This window comes from Rousettus aegyptiacus, unplaced genomic scaffold (genome assembly GCF_014176215.1).
Source record: "Rousettus aegyptiacus isolate mRouAeg1 unplaced genomic scaffold, mRouAeg1.p scaffold_m13_p_2, whole genome shotgun sequence".
Classification (NCBI taxonomy): domain Eukaryota; kingdom Metazoa; phylum Chordata; class Mammalia; order Chiroptera; family Pteropodidae; genus Rousettus; species Rousettus aegyptiacus.
This window is the reverse complement of record NW_023416295.1, coordinates 75231481-75249114: the sequence shown is the minus strand read 5'-3', so window position 1 is coordinate 75249114 and position 17634 is coordinate 75231481. Positions and strand designations below refer to the sequence as shown.

Sequence of the window (17634 nt, the reverse complement as noted above, 5' to 3'; positions counted from 1 at the left end):
TCAAATCATTATCTATTCTGCTCTTGAGTTACTTTAGAAAACAGCTGTGGCAATAGCATAGCTACGTATTTTGACGTTTTAGAATGAGCGCTAGCTAATGACTAGAAAATTGCTCAAGGTCTGCATTCTACCAGTACCTCCCCTCAGATACATGGGCTATAGGGTATCGCAAAAGGCAACTGTCCTGGTTTTTATCCTGTCCTTTCTTCAAGGGTAGGCTGTTAAATTAAGTTCAATAGAAATTAAAGGCCCGTTCTAAACCCTACAAAGCCTATTGAATTCCGACAGAGACCAAACTATCACAGACCAAAGGCCACCAACGTAATAGAGAATTACATTGTCCCTTATTAAAGCAGGCTTGCACTAGGAGCGGGGACAATTTACTCCACATTTAACGTCTCAAAGAGGCAGAAGACAGACTCTCCCAGTAGTGAGCGCCACATCCTCTTTTTCCTATTGTAGATTGTGAAGTGGCTCTCACTATAGCCTCCTTAGCGGCGCCCCGGAAACCAGTTACATTTCCCACACTATGAAGAACAATTCTGAAAAGACTACAATTCCCGTCATGCCGTATAGAGGCGCCATCGACCACTGTAGTGGTTAATCAGCCTTCCCACTGCCTCCTTCCACTTCCGGGACTGTCGGGCCTAAGGCCAGCGGGCGTGCGCACGCACCGACTTGCCAGCGAGACAAGGCACTAGGGCACGGTGCCGACGGCGACGTGTGGCGTCACGTGACGCGGGGCGCTCCTCGCCCTCGCGCGCGTCTCAGGGTGCCGCTGACGGTTTTGGGCGCCTGTGCGGAGCCTGGGGCGAGGGGACCGCCCAGCTGGGACTGCGGGGGCCGCGGGGCTTGGCCAAAGGGCGGGCGGGGCCAGCTCCGGGACCGCGTAGACAACACACGGGCGAGCTTCTAGACCTGAGTGGAGCGATGCTGTGGTTCCAGGGCGCCATTCCGGCCGCCATCGCGTCGGCCAAGAGGAGCGGCGCGGTCTTCGTGGTATTCGTGGCAGGTGAAAGGAGTGGGGGCCCGAGATATGGCGGGGACACCCCCTCCGGCCTACCTCCAACCTCCGGGGGCCCCAACCGTTCCTTCGTGTACTGAAAGGCCGGGGCTGCCCGTCCCTAGCTTTTCAGTGCTTACCCCGTCCGTTGAAAGCACAGCGGGCCTGACCCCACCTCCCGCTTCTCCCTGCACCCGGGAAGAGGCACCGTCTCAGGCTCGTCTCTAAAGCACGCTGAGCTTTGCCGTCACTTCTCTTCGCTAGACGAGCGGAGGCGTCGAGCAGGCCCTCGCTGCCCAGCTCCGGTGCTGCTCGCCTAGTCTCTCACCCGCGCCGGCAAAGGACGCCCCCCCCCCCCAGAAGTCCCCTCCTGGGAACCCATATAGGACGTACTTCGAGATACTTTAACGCTCGCATGTAGGTCTAGTGTTTAGATGGGGATAGGAACAGGCCATTAGGCAGTTGGGTTCGTAATTAGTTTTGGACTGTGAGGAAGAAAGCTGTGTCATCGGTAAGCAACAAAGAGAAATCACCTGATGTTCACAGTTATTGGCGTTCATATGTTCCTGAAACGCAAACTCTTGAGCTTGGTATAAGTTTGATTTTTTTTTTTTTTTTTAATGAAGAGGGGGGAGCCTACTGTGGAATAATTTCCTGGTAGCAGTGGATTCTTCTTCACCGTTTAGAAGAAGTAGCCGTTCAGTCTTGGTTCATTTTGTTGTCTTCCTAATCTAATATCAACAGTTTCCAGAATGTGTATGAACTCATTTACCCTGGGTTGCCATGGGTTAATTTGTTCCGTATTTTATTACTCCCTTGTTTTATTAACTGAAATCTATATTTACAGTAAACCTATGCCTCTGCGGATTTGCTTATTCTCGTTACCTGAACCAAATCAGTGTTTGTGATAACTTTAATTCGAGGCGTATTATTTCAACTATTTGTGTTTAATAACGTTATACTTACTTTTAACTCATGACTCTTGGGAGATTACATAAAGCTGTATAACTTTATGTACGGCAGTATGAGTAAATTGATGAGTTTCATTTAACATTAAATTCGAAATTTATAATTGTTTTAAGTTATGCTAAATTTTTAGCCCAATGCTGTTAATTTAGAAGTGTTTCGTTCATACTCTCTTATGCTGTTTTACAGTTTATTTCACATAAATGACTGCTGTTATCCTGTAAAGAAAAAAGTGAATTAAAAAGAAAAGGGAGTCTGCAGCCATGCCACCCTAAACAAGCCGGATCTTGTCTGATCTGGAAGCTAAGCAGGGTTGAGCCTGGTTAGTACTTGGATGGGAGACCATCTAGGAAGACCAGGTGCTGTAGGTGTAAAAAATAAAAAATAAGGGATTGTAAGCTGACAAGGTCCTTGCAATCTGAGGTCAACCAAGGGTTGCCTCGCCTAAATAATAAAAAAATAAAGGAAAGGGAAATTAAATGTTAGGTACTATGTTTATTAAGAGTACAATAATAGTTTTATGACATTTTATGTTTATTATTTATGTTATATTTCAACTGATTTTTGTGGTAGGTAGAACAGGTTTTATTACCCCATTTTATAGACGAGGAAGCTTCTGTCCACAGTGGTTAAGCAACATGCACCAGGGTTGCAAAAAAAGATATACATCTTGCTTGACAAAGTTTTTAAGCAGCTTCAAAAAGTCTTTTTTGTTTCTTAAGAAAAAAAATTGTACAATTGTAGACTTTATGTAGTTATTGAAATCAGGAAATCAAGGATTGTGATAGTTATATTTTTAAACAAAAAACACAATTGATCATGTCTACATGTTCCTAGAAGGCACTGTTGGGCTAACCAGTTAATTTGAAAGAAGAAATGGTAGATTTAATTAACAAACATTTAGAAATCCATTTGGAAACAGTGCTAATTATTACAATAGTAAAATAAAGTTATATATCCTTAGAGCATTGTATATTTGCATTCCTCAATTAACTTTTCACTGGTGAGCATATGTTATATGCTTTTAGAATATTAGAGACAGTTGAATGTTTGCAGGAAGACCATTAGCAGTCTGTCAGATAAGTAAACTATCTCTTGACCAGTTCAAAATACTGTTGGCTTTTCTAGAGTTTTAGGAAGTTAATCTCCAAGACTAGATAGGATTGGTGTTACTCCAGGAATTTGAAGCCAGTGGAGTCATGAAACTGCAACACTTACAGGTTACCTAGGTCTTTTTTCAGGAGTCTGAAGAATACATGATAGAACTCATGATTTTCTTAGATCTGAGACCTCAACAATAATATACTAATGAAGTAGAAAATTCACAAGATATCTGTACAGCTGGTCATAATTGTATACTTTGGTTCCTATAACAACTCAAAAGGGAAACATTTTAGGGAAGTTGTTCATATTTAGTAAAATTTTATGGATGGATTAAAGAATATAGTAGGATTGATGTTAGGAAACTGGAGAGATTACTGCTAGTTCAGCCTACAAATTAACAAGAATTTTCAAAGTATTATAGCCATGTAAATTGAAAGAAATAAAACTGAAAAGATTTTGATTTTGTTGGGAAGGTAGAATAATCTGACAAGAATCCTGAAGCAAAGGTGTCATTTCACTGACTAGTGTTGCTAGTGGGCTAAAAGACAGACTATTTACTGGTTTTTTGTTTGTTTGTTTGTTTAAAATAGACCATAAAAGCCTTTAGGTTTTGACTGGTAGAAGTTTTTTAGGTTGGAATTATTGGCTCTACTAGGGTCTGCAACTCTTCTGATTTTGTACTGTTCTCTTTAAGTACCTTCACTGTCACTACTGCTGATACCATTAAAATCTCCTATAATCTTAGGCCCACCTACTCCATGGCATAATTCATCATTTGATTAAAACTAAAAAACTAAAGATACTGAAGTTTACTATTAATAATTCCACTCAGTAGTGATAAGATAGCTCTCGTCGAGTTAAGTAATTCCATTCAAACTTATACCTCTTGGTCAACAGCTTCTGCTGACATCAGGCTGAATCATGGACAGACATTATTAGCGGGGATGTTAGATCTGGGACCCTAACCATATGGTGGTACAACATAGGTGAAGGAGTGCAAAGCACCAACCTCAGAAGTAGCAGATCCCAGGATTCTCAAGCCTAAAAGTATATTTACTGCCTGAACCTGTTTTTTCTCCCCAAGTGTTTTCACATCTAAGTAAATGGCACCGCCTTACATCCAATTGAATAAACCCTAAGTGAGTGTGGGGATCGTTTTTGACTCTATAACTCTTCAGTCCATTTTGTCTTCTCCCTCTTGTTCATGACTCTCCCAATCACCCAGACTTTTCCCTACACCTGTATTCCTTCTGCTTAGTGAATTCTCGTGGCCCTTGGCATGGCTCAAACCTTTTCATCCTTTTGGTCTTAACCTTAAATATCACCACAGAGCAGACTTCCCAGAGCAATATAAAGAGGTCTCATTTTTTTTCTCAGAGTTCTGTTGTTTTTCCACAGTATTTATTACTATGTTTATAGTTATTTATGAAACAAGCATTTTTTTTTGTACCTTTAGATTTTAAGCTCCACTGAGGGCAGACAGTGATTTATTTGTTTTATATTTAGTTTATAGCCCAATGCCTAGCACAAAGTAAATGTGGACTAAAGTAGTGAATATATGAAAGAAGGAATAAATAAAAAGGATCCCTTCGTGTCTCACAGTCTTCTCTAAGAAGTGTTTGTAGTAAGAATGTTCCTTTACGGCTGATTTCTAGGTTGATGATCTTGTCATTGACTTGAAATTTTACATTTTTCTGCATCCCATGATGTCTCAAGAGGTGCTCAGAATGATACCACTGCAAGTGATACTTTTCTGTTTGCTTCTTCAACATCTATCAGTCTGCTGATGGATTTTTTGTTTGTTTGTTTGTTTGTTTTGGTCTTTGTTTGTATTCTAGTTGCTGTTTACTTTTCCATGGCCAAATTTCTCAAGCTCATATTCCTGGTATTCCTGGATCTCATCTCACACAAAATGCACTCACGTGTGCAGTATTAGACAAGTATTTTAAGAATTGCCAAGATACTTAATTATACTAAAAATTTGTTCATTCCACAAAACAGTTATTGAGAGCCTGCTATATGCCACCTACTTACTTATCATATGCCAGGTTCTGTTACAGACATTTGAGTTACATCAACAAATAAAAAGAACAGTCCTTGCCCTCCTAGAGCCTGCATTCTAGTAGAGGGAGACAGACTACAATAAACATAATAAGGCTATAAGAAGGTGATAAATATTACATTTAAAACAGGAAAGAAGGGACTTTTGTGAATAATTGAAGGTGTAATTTAAAAATGGCGATTAGGGAAGGCTTTCTTGAGAAGATAACATTTGAACAAGGACTTAAGGTAGTTGAGCGTTAACCATGTAGATATCTGGGGGAAGAGTGTTCCAGGCAGGGTAAACAATTAGTACAAATGTATCTTTTCATATTTGCAGAATAGAAGGGAAAGGAATAGCGAGAAAGTAAAAGGAAATGAGGTCTGAGAGGTAACTAGGCTTTAGAAGAACTTTGGCTTTTAATTTGAGGGAAAATAGGGAACCATTGTAGGATTTTGAGCAGAGGGTTGATGTGATCTGACTTTTAAAGGAAAGTTGCCGTGTTAAGAATAGATTAAGCAGGGAGACCAGTTAGGAGGCTGTTATAATTACCAGGTGAGATGTGGCAGCACTATTCAGGGTGGTAGCAGTGAAAGTGATAAGTAGTTACATTCTGGATATACAGTTGACTGTTGAACAGCAGCATAGTTTGAATTGCATGGGTCCATAACGTGGAATTTTTTTCCAAAAAATATGTAGTCAAAAGTTACATGTGGATTTTCAACTCTCTGTGTGTGTGTGCGTGCACTCGCACGCATGTGTGTGGGGGGGGGCGCACCATCCCCTGCGTTCTTCAAGGGTCAACTGTATTTTGGAGATAGAGCCATCTGTAGTTGAAGATAACTAAAGTTTTTGGCCTGAGAGCTGAAAGGATGGAGTTATGAACAGATAACAGACTGGGGAGGCCGAGGCTGGATTAAATTGGGGAAGAGGAGTATCCATGGGAAGAAAGCAGTTTACAAAAGAGTAGGGATAGAATGGTCTCATTTTTGTAAAATGAACTATGTGGCCCGAAAACTTATTTGTACATCGGCAAAGATCACTCACCTTTGAGGAATTGCTTAGCTCTGCTAACTTCAGAAATCTTTTTCAGTGACACTCAGGTAAGTTTCTTGCTGCCCACCAATAAGTGGTTACGCCAAAATCTAGACATTACAGGTCTAAAATGGTAACAATCTCTTGATAGTTATAACTTATAAAACATTTAGTCATTGAGGTATAACATATATGAAGTAAAATATATTAAGCGAACAGCTTGATGAATTTTTACACATGAATATACCTGTTTAACCATCCAATAAGATGTAAACATTTCCAGCAGCCTAGAAGACTCCTTCATGCTCTTTCCAATCAGTAGCACCTTCACCAAGGTAGCCACTATGCTGAATTCTATCACCATAGATTTTTTCAAGTCAAAATAACATGATTAGCAAGCTTGTGATAAAAAGGAAGTCCAAGACTACAAACAGAATATACCTGCCTCTATTTACCTTGGAGGAATTCTGGAGAATAAATGCTATGCTGTAGAGGACATTGAACTCAACAGAAAGGTGCTACATAAAATCATGTACAAAAGCCAAAATAGTCACTGTACATTTCTGCCCATGATTTATAATTACTGTGAATACTGTTTGTATAATTTGGATGTCTTTTAGAAAATGCTTGTATAATCCGAATAGCAGTATTTTATTTTTTATTTTTATGTTAACTGCATATAGTCACACTTTATTTTTAGGAAAAAATTCAGTTTTCAAATTTGGTACCAAATAGTGTTTGTGGAATTACATTTTATTTGAAGTTCCAGATTTCCAGGGAAAAGAATCAGTAGATACTGGTCTTATGTTATAAGAATCTTCAAAATGTTTTATAGGTGATGACGAGCAGTCTACACAGATGGCTGCAAGTTGGGAAGATGAGAAAGTGACAGAAGCATCTTCAAACAGTTTTGTTGCTATTAAAATCGATACCAAAAGGTTTGGTTATGTTTTAATCTTTCATTTTTAAAAAATATTATAACCATAGTGTCTGGTTGTGGTTTATGGTGATCCTTTTAGATGATAACAGTATTGATTTTTGTCCAAGGCATATTGGGGACTTAAATTCAGATTGCTATTTTCCAAATTCATCTTTATATCTTGCTGAAAAACTTAAGTTCTCCTCGTTTATAAGTAGGAACACAAAAGAACTGTCGTCTCCAGCTTCTGAGAACTTGGAAGTAATTGTAAATCATACATTGAATATCTCTGAAAGGTTGACCACTTTTTTGGATACCATTTTTAGGAATTAAGTTATTCGATTCAGTAGAAATAAATACATTTATAGGTCCCTCATAGTACCCGATATCCACAAGTTTGTTTTGGTAATCCATCTCTCCTCCTTCCCTTTAAAATGTTACAAAAGTAACAGGAAGTGTAATGAACCTCTATGTACTTGTCAACTTACTTTGAAAATTATCATCTCATGGTAGTCTTATTTCATCTATACCTCTACCCATTTCCACTCATCCATATAATTTTGAAACAAATCTCAGTCATCATCTATCAATATTTTGATATGTCTCTGAAAGATAAGGATTCTTAATTTTTTAACATAACTGTAATACTTACAAAACAAAATTTCTTAATATCAAATACCCACCAATGTTCAAATTTTTAATTGTTTCATCAGAGTCATACTTTTTAAATTTAACTTATTACAGTTTGGTTCAGGATCCATGAAGGTCCACACATTGTCATGTGTTGATTCCTCTTAAGTCTTTTAGTCTATAGGTTTCCCCTCTATGTCCCTGTGTCTTTTTCTTTGCAATTTATTTTTTGAAGAAACCAAGTTATCCTGTGGTTTCCTACAGTATGTATTTTATTGATCTCAGTTCTGTTAGTGTTATTTAGTTTGTTCTTATCTTTTATTTCCTGTAAATTGACAGATTCAGCTTTGATTTCTCCCCCTCCCCCCAGACGACTTTATAGATGGTAGTATGTCTTCAGTTTAGAAGGCACATAATGCCTGGTTATCTGTCTTTATGATGTTAGCAGCAGCCATCAGTAATCAATGCCTAGAAACATTAATTCATTATTGTAGAATGGCATTCCTGTTCTTTTGATGTTGATAATATCAGAATGAATAATGTTCAGAAATTTCTGTCAAGATTAAAATAGACATTTACTTATAAGTTTATAAACTTTTAAAATGTTTAATATTAACAAAAACTTCATAAAGCAAATTGTGCAGTCTGCTTCACAATAGTTACTGAACTATTGAGCTATAATTTTTAAAAAAGACCTTGTCATTTTAATATATATTGTATCATATTGTCCATTACCTTCTAGAAGCACCTTGCAGGAGGAATGTTGGGTTTTATTGGGAATGTGGAAGAAATGACAATTTCAGAATTCTGGAGATTATATACAGACTTATTTTGCAACATTTTTAAAAACAAATTTCTATTAGCAGATACAAGGATACCTGTGTACAGTGATGATTGGTGTTTGTTTCACTGTGGTCTGCCTGCTGGTAGAATCTAGTGTGTCTTTTAAATTATGAAAAGTAGAATTTATTATTTTACAATAATAAAAAATGACATAATTATCTAGGAACATTTTAGTGTCTTTATTTTGGAGATTGCTTTGAAAATAAATTGGTAGGAAGTACATCAGAAGTTTACAGTGGTTATTTCTGAGGAAGTAGATTTCTTAGTAATGTTTTTTATACTTTCCTATTTTCAGATTTTTTTTGGTAATCATGTTTTATATTCAAAAACAGGTAACAAAATTCTAGTTCTTAGAAGCATTAATTCTTAGATTTACTCATCTGCATTGAGCAATATCTCTTATAGTATAAAGTCTCTCATCCCTGTCCTTAACTACCCAGTTCCCTTCTCTAGAGGCAACTAAATCAAGAAAATACATTTATATTTGGTTTTCTCCCTTTTTTTTTTTTTTTACAAAAATGGTAGCATGTTGACCTTTTTTGTACCATTTTTTTTCTTTATGATTGCATAATTAGTTTTTATTGGTGGATATTGAGGTTATTTTGACTCCTTTGTTATTACAAGGTATTATTGCTTGCATAAGTAGTCAACATTAATACCTTGTAACAAGATACTAAATTCAGGTATACTTGCTGCTAAGGAAGCAGCATGGCAGACATCGACTTGAATATTAGCCATAAAATCAACTACCAGTTAGTGGGGTGCAAGAGAAAGTTCTTTAATATGAAAATTATAAAACTAAAAAAGGTCTGTGAAATAATTACATGTTTTTTTTCCAGCTGACGGCTGTTTCATAAAAATACTTGGTATAGTAAATTCTTATAAAAGCAGCTCAGTATTTGGGAAACATTTGTATTCATCTAGTGACTTTGTTTGATTTTGTTTTACAGTGAAGCCTGCCTACAGTTTTCACAAATCTGTATCCTTTCAGTGGAGAATCAGTTTTATACATATTTTGCTTTATGATTTACCTTTCTCTTGGTTAATTCATGACATTTACAAATCACTCATTTTTATTTAGAACTGGTGCATTCTTGTGTAAGGGAATTTTATATTATTAAGTGTCCTGTGAAACAATACATTGTAGCAAATGGAATCATAGAGAGTTTTTTTAACATCTAGAAAGCAGTATGGAACAGTTTGGTTGGAATGTTAGAATTAGCTAGCAAGAGGCAAGATAGATATAAAAGTTACGATAGAGGGGAATGTATTGGATGTTCACTCAACTATGCAGTATAGATCAGGTCAGTTTACATATGCACTACAGACAATGATGCAGTAGTTGCAATTTTATAAACACATTAGCTGATTATATTGTGAAATTAACAGATGATTTGCTTTATTAGTTGTGTTTCACAAAATTACTCCCTTATTTCCCATTAATTGTTAGACTTAATTAAACTATACAGATCCTGTAGTGTGTGTTCCATCCAGTTTCTTTATTGGAGACAGTGGAATTCCCTTGGAAGTAATAGCAGGAAGTGTTTCTGCAGATGAACTTGTGACCAGAATTCACAAAGTCCGGCAGGTGAGAAGGAACAGAATTGTTCTTTGTATAAACATGAAAATGATATGTCAGGAACTTGACATTGTAATATTTTTGGAGTTGCTCTGCATGTTTGGGAACTTGTTATGCCATTAAACTTGAAAGGTAGTAAAAACCCTTTTCTGGACTGGTTTTGGAAAGTTAGAAGTGCCTGTACCTAATACTTGAATGACTCCTTATTTTCCCTTCTCTTTTCCTACCTCACCCAACCACCTAATGCACATTACTCTCTGTGTAACAAGAGAGTTACTGTCACATTAAGGTACCTAATGGTATATTGCTTGACATGAGTTAAAGACCTTACTGAATTTCTCATTTGCGTCCACTTTGGGTCATGGCTAATATAGCTTTTTCCCTTGAATTGTAATTTAAAGGAAAAGCAGTGTACTTTAAAAACCTTTATGTTTTTGTCACCTTGCAGTAGAATTCCATAGTATGATTTTGTCATGTTTAGGATTATATATTTCAGATTTATCTACTTAGAAAGTATAGAGTACCTTTCGATTTATATTTTGGTCTTTTCTGTCATGGTAAATTTAGATTCTCATCTATTAATTAAATTTTAATGTGTTTTCTCCCTAGATGCACTCATTAAAAGGTGAAACATCAGTGGCAGATGGCAGTCGGTCAGAAAGTTCAGTGTCTTCTCCATCCACCTCATTTGAACCTGACAACATTTCTGAACACTCTCAGTCTAGAAATGTAGAGCTTTGTGAGACATTACCCACTTCTTCTGATACACAGTCAGATTCTGCAACAGGTAATTTTTAGTGTATTCTTTTGGGTGCAGGGGAAGTATGCCTTCACTTTATTTTAAAGGCCATGGATTACTATCCTTAAAAAATAAAAATTTTGTATTTTCCCCTCATAATTTAACATAAAATTTAAGGATGGTCTTAAATATGTGTGTGTGTCATTTAGTGGCAGAAGCGGATAAAATCAGTAAATTTGTTACGCATAACAAATTTTGGATATTTAAAGAGCAGCTTTCAGATCCCTTCTCAGTAGTCTCATTTTAAGGATTTTACATGCATAGATCACAAAAATTCTTGTTGCATACAAGACTGGGGGACTCATGAATGTAGTCCATTTAGGTGTATAGCAGAATAGTTATCTTTTACATTTACCTATTATTTTCCAAACTTTTCACTCCCTTTTGATTTTGAATACAAATGTTCTTTGACTTACTGTGGGGTTATGTCTCAACAAAGTTGAAAATGTCTAAGTTGGAAATGCATTTAATACACTTAACCCACTGAACAGCATAGCTTAGCCTAGCCTACCTTAAACATGCTCAGAACACAATTTCAAAAAAAACACAGTCAATACAGAATACTGTAGAGTATTTATTGTTTACTCTCATGATTGCATATTTGACTGGGAACTGTTGTTGGCTGCTGCTGCCCAGTATTCACAGGACAGTAACTTACTGCAAATCGCTAGGCCAGGAAGAGTTCAAAATTCAAAATTTGAGGTATGGTTTCTGCTGACTATGTATTGCTTTTGCACCATCATAAAGTAAAAAATATTAAGGCAAAACTTATCTAAGTGTGTGTCCAGTAGGAAATTAATCACTTTTCTTTAGTAAATAAGTGAATGCCAAGGATATTCATATCTTGATAATAGCAAAAAATTTCAAACTTTTAAAGATTTCCTGTGGACAAGCTAAAATAGTGTCGTATAACAATATAGTTAGATGGATTTATGACTCATAAAGAAAAATGAATAGGTGTCAAAATAGAGGAAGATTTCTAATGGTATGGCACAGAGTTCTCTGTCTTTGACATTTCGTAAATGATTTGAAAATGCAGAATATAGACATAACTTTATGGATGAAATAGCTTATCAGCTTATCCAAGAGTGGCATTCAGCTGTGTCCTGGTAAATATTTAACAGTCTTTTGGGAGGAAAAAAGCCTTTATTTGTAGCGTTTGCTACTTTCTAAGGTGTAAATATATACTCCTACTATGGCTGATTTCAAGCTGCCTAGGTAAATGTAAAGGTAGGAAGAGATGTGCACCATTGACTCAACTTAGTAATTCTAATATTTTCACTTTGGCTATAGTAACTAAAGACTTATGGGCCAATCTTAGTAAAAGCCTAAGCATTTTACTTAACACATTTCTCATAATAATTCTATGAAGTTACTATTCCCATATGAGGCACAGAGAGATTAATTTACCAAAGTGACAGAATAGGTCTTAAATGCAGACTTTGTTGCTTCTTAGTTCTTGCTTATACAAAGATCAAAAATGTAAAGAGGAATCAAGTTGGTAGTGAGTGATAAAGAAGGAAATGGCAGAGATTCTAGAAGTACCAGACTATAGCTATCCTCTGCAACAGGCCAGGATAAAATTCTATCCTTCAGGAAATTCTTAAAAGAATACTAGTTTAGATACATACAAAAAGGAGCTTCTCTAAGGAATCCCTGTGGTCTGCAGAAGCATCTTTTGGGCCAGTGTAAGTCTAGTGTGATATGCAGGATCAAACTTTGCCTTTAGAACTTCACTGTGGAGGACTATAGCCACAGCCACGTGTGGCTGTTTTAATTTAAATACTATTAAAAATATAGTCTCTCACCTGTATTAGCCTTAAATCAAGTGCTCAATAGCCACATGTGGCTAGTGGCTCCTGTAACTAGACAACAGATATTGGACAATGTTGCTCTAGAGTGAAGCATTATCCTTTGGCCAGGCATGCTTACTCTACTTTTGTTGTACTCCCTTTTGTCAGATTTATATTTCTTCATGTTTTCCCTCTGACCTTTATGTTGGTGGCCCTCAACTGGTTAACCGCCTTATTTCCTATTTATATACTATTGTGTCCAGATCCAAACTTCAGAATTAGTAATTGCACATTCCTTATCTCCTGCACCTTTCTTAGGGAACATATGTAATGTTTAAGAAACAAGATTAACAAATGTAACTCAAAAGATTTATACCTTTTAAAAATTGGTATTAAATGCAATATTTTTCTTATTATTTAATAAGGAGGAGGAAGTTTAGATCATGCCACTCCATCTCAAGAGACTAATGGATGTTCAAATCAGAGACCTGCAGAGGACCTCACTGTCAGAGTGGAAAGGTTTGCTCTTATTTTTGCAGTAGTATTTTTGTTAAAAAGACAAGTGGTTTTTAGTAATTTGATTAATTCAAGTAAAAGCTAAAATTACACAAATAAAGTTTCAGAATTCTGGGTTGAAATTTTTTGTTACCTGGCCAACGTTTATATCCATAAAGATAACATTCTAAAAGTAAAATTCTTCTGTTTCTCTGAAGTGATCAGTCAACTTTAGGTCTTATCATTCTAAGAGCCTTTTTTCTCTGGCATTTTGGTACATGTGTGTTTTCATCTGTCACTTCTGCTTTTATCTCTCTATGTTATAGGATAATAAGTTCCAGGTGGGCAAGAACTTCAACTAATTTTATGACTGAATGCTGAGCCTGGGTTCTGCATAAGTGGATGTCTATTAAGTGTCATGTGTTATAAGTTGGTCTAATAATTAGATGCAGACTTCTGACTTTTCATAGTTTCTAGTTTAATATTTTTAATGGTATAGTAATTAGCAAATCGTAGTCTTTTATACTAAGATTCTTAGTTGTATGAGTTAATGGTAAGTGGATAAGCAGGAATATCATTTAATTTTGACTTAGAACCACTTAGTGTTATATGAAAGTTAAAAGTTCTATAGAGACTTGATGTTTTCTTATTCACAGAACTATAAAGAAACAGATTTAAAATGATTGCTGACATCTGGGTATTTGGGTTTACTTTTGACTATAAAGATCAGCTTCATTTTAGCAAAATCTAGATTCTGATTCTGATTGTTCTTTGTGAGAGAGGCAGGGCCAGAATCTTGAGGTAAAAAGCAGGAAATGGTATAAGGCTGGAAAAGCAGGGAACCAGAGTTTCACAGGGGCTCATCCTCTTTTTTTACTTCTGTTTTGCTAACAATGATCCTACCACTGGGCACCCTTACTTGTACCACCCTGGGGTGAAGTGAAAATCAGAAAACAGAAAAGGATTTGGAAACTTGGGGGGGAGTGAGAAGAAACACAGCAAGTAGTCCTTTATCGTAGGGCGGGGTCAGGTGCTATTTAAGTGCAATGGGAAAGGGAAGTTTCTGTTGTTTTTTCTTTATTTTTCAGTTACAATTGACTTACAATGTTATATTAGTTTCAGGTATGCAACATAGTGATTAGCCATTTATATACCTTACAAAATGATCACCATGCCCTGATAAGTCTAGTGCTCATCTGACAAGATACATAGTTATTACAGTATTATGACTATATTTCCCATGCTGTTCTTTATATTCTTATGTCTGTTTTTATAACTGGTAGTTTGTACATCTTAATCCCTTTCACCTTTTTCACCCATCCCATCACCCCCCCGCTGTTATTTCTTAATAGCCTCTGTTCTCATGTAAGGGAATATCTGCTGTGTCTGCCTATATGGTTCTACAAATATAATATACCATTTTAATTCTAAAAAGTTATATGTACACACACTGGTGTATATGTGTTATATAGTATAGTGAATCAGATAAAGACTTTAAGACCTAAAACAAAATGTTTATACAGTATCTATGAAAAAGGATTTGGAGGTTGTTCTTTGCTTTGTTCTCAGGTTGCTACATTTTCTTCACAGAGCACAATTACTTTTATAATTAGCATATCAGGTCAGAGTGGGTCTATAATTGTTTGAGATTCCTTAAACTGAAAAAAAACTTTAAAGTACTTTTGGAAATGAGTACTTTATGCAATTTTTAAAGAAGTTTGTATCTTTAGGTCTGTTACATGAAATATATATGGGCTGGGGTCTTTTAAAAAAGGATGCTAATATTGAAATTGGGTGAAGTGTTGACAAACTCTTAACGAAAGTTTTCATTGGGAAGTAACTATTAACTGCTTAGAAAATTTTTGAAAAATCCAAGTTATAATCATATAATTAAAATCATGTAACTATTTCAAATTGTTGCTCAGATTGATTTATCAAATTTAACCAATAAAGCCTAGCTCTTGATACTAATTAATTCACTTGAGGTCCTGCATATTATGCATTTGAGTTCTCAGGAATTTTGTTCTTTTATGGAATCTGATTCATTGACAATGACAATAACTAAAAACATCAACTTATATGACATTCCTATTTCAGATGTCCCCTTTGCTTATCATTGTTATACCCTTAAAGTTGCCTTCATCTCCACTGTCCCATCATAGTCTCTGTGGTGCTTTGGTGCCTCCAACTCATCTTCTGTAGGGTTATTGGGCCCTAACATGCTGCTAGTTTCCCTGTGTAAGAGAATTGAACTGCATTGCTTTTTCTCAGTCCATGTAAGTTGGATCCATTAATCCTTGTAATATATTCTGATATTTATACAATTATGTAATGTGCCAGGCTCTGTAAAGCAAAATTTCATGTATTTTTCTCTAACTTTGATGATATTTTAAAATAAATTTCATACAAATTAAAATATTAGCTATAAAGTTAGGCAGTATGGATTAGTAAATGTAGGATTCTAACTTTCCTCTTATAGGCTGTAACATCTCTTTCCAGAGACCTAGTTTTTAGAAAACTAATTACTCCATACTAGGTCTTAGGATTTTTTCTCATTCAGTTTGAAGGAAAAGTAGTCTTGCTAGGGAAAAAGGTGACCTTCTGTCTTGAACTTGCCTTTTCTCAAGGAAGTAAACCTGATATTTTAAAAAATGGATTGATGATTTGTAACTGTGAGACTCAAAAAAAAATTAATGCTAATTAAATATATAGTGTTTTGTTTTTAAAGCTAAAAGATGTGAAATACAAATATTTTTAAATGCATTATTTTGTTCATATTATGTTTAAAAATTGGCAGATTTATCTGGGAAAGATAATATAGTATCATCAGTTTTATTCTTTAATTTGGAAAGATTTCAGCCTCAAGAAGTTGAAAGAATGGTATAATGACAACCCTTTTTGCTGATTCATTTGAAAATTGAAGGAATCATTTCATTTTACTCCAAATACTTGAGGATGTATCTCCTAATAATAAAAACATTGGCTGAGGTTCTGTTGGCTCTGAGCAGAGTCTCCAGCCTAGGTTGGAACCTGTAGTCTATACCCACTACCTATGCTCAGACAAATAAAATTAAGTAGTAGATTCCCAGATGCAGACATGTCGAAACAGTTGATTTGTCATTAAGATGCAGTGGGCTTTTCAACCAAATTAGAAAAAAATTACATCTCTTTTTCTCAGAAGAGAATTCTATAGGTAGTATATAATTAAAGAATAAAGACATTTTCAGATTTTATTCATTAATAATCATGCTAAACAAACCATTATCACTAAAATTATAAATTGATACAGTAAGATTATCTAATATTCTATCATATTTAAAGTACCCCAGTTATACTAATAATGCCCTTTATAACTTCCTTCTCCCTTATTCAGGATCTAATCCAGGGTCATTTCATTGAATTTAGTTTAGTCTCCTTTAATTCAAAACATCCTCTTTGTTTGTTTTTGTTGTCGTTTTGTTTTCATTTTTCATGACTTGGATAAGTTTTGAGTCCAGGCTAGTCGTTTCTAGAATGTCCCTTGATCTGCTCTCTGTTCTGTCATTCTAGACCGAAGTTAAACTTTAATGAGAACATTACCTAGGTGATGTTTTGTCCTTCTCATTATTCTCATCAGGAGGCAACTAATATGAGATGTATGCATTATTAAGATTAATCATCGGTTATGATATCTGTTGTATTTTTTCATTAAAAAGGCACCCTTTTCCCTAATTAAGGAGTTATCTATGGGATGATTCTTTGAAACAGTGAATATGCTATTCCTCAAAAACTTTTACCAGTGATTTTGGCATCCATCGATATTTGGATAGCCATCAAATATTTGGATATTTGATATCCATTAGTTATTTCATTGGTAGTTAAAAATGGTGGATTTTTTTCTAATTCTGTTTCTTTTACATTTATTAGCTAGCTTTCATTCTTCTATAGAAAAGTGCTATGATTCACTTCTTCCTACTTTCTACACCCCTCCTCCCATTTTTTCCAGTAAACTTCATATTGGATACCAGCATTCAGATCCAGAATTAGAAAATTACCAGTGTACAACAAGCACTGGGGGCCTGATGCCTCTTTCTTAGTTACTGCTTTCCTCTCAGAGATAACCACTGTCCTGAATCTAACACCACAGATGAGTTTTGCTATTTGTAAACATCATAATGGAATCATACCTCATGTACTCCTTGTCTCTGCTCTCCTTTGCTCACCATTGTATTTGTGAGGCTTTTCTGTGTTGTTGCATGTGACAGTAGTTGGTGCACTCTCATTGCTTCATCGCATTCTTTGGCTATACCATAGTTTGTCCATTTTACTATTGATGGATATTTGAATTGTTTTCACTTTGGGGCTGTTTTGAATAGGGCACTATGAACATTCTTGTGCATGTCTTGGTAAACATGTCTTTTGGATGTTTTTGTAGGAGTGGGAAAATG

At 35.7% G+C, this 17634-nt stretch overlaps 1 protein-coding gene across 1 annotated transcript in view; it reads left to right on the top strand.

Moving 5' to 3' along the window:
- The first annotated feature begins 730 nt into the window (after window positions 1–730).
- UBXN4 (UBX domain protein 4) overlaps window positions 731–17634 on the top strand; it is a 30535-nt gene continuing 13631 nt past the window's right edge. The window contains exons 1-6 of the mRNA XM_016145423.2: window positions 731–1012; window positions 6985–7087; window positions 9492–9520; window positions 10011–10129; window positions 10730–10907; window positions 13138–13231. Coding sequence (XP_016000909.1) covers window positions 931–1012; window positions 6985–7087; window positions 9492–9520; window positions 10011–10129; window positions 10730–10907; window positions 13138–13231 — 605 coding nt within the window. The 5' untranslated portion in view covers window positions 731–930. The remainder of the gene's footprint in view (window positions 1013–6984; window positions 7088–9491; window positions 9521–10010; window positions 10130–10729; window positions 10908–13137; window positions 13232–17634) is intronic.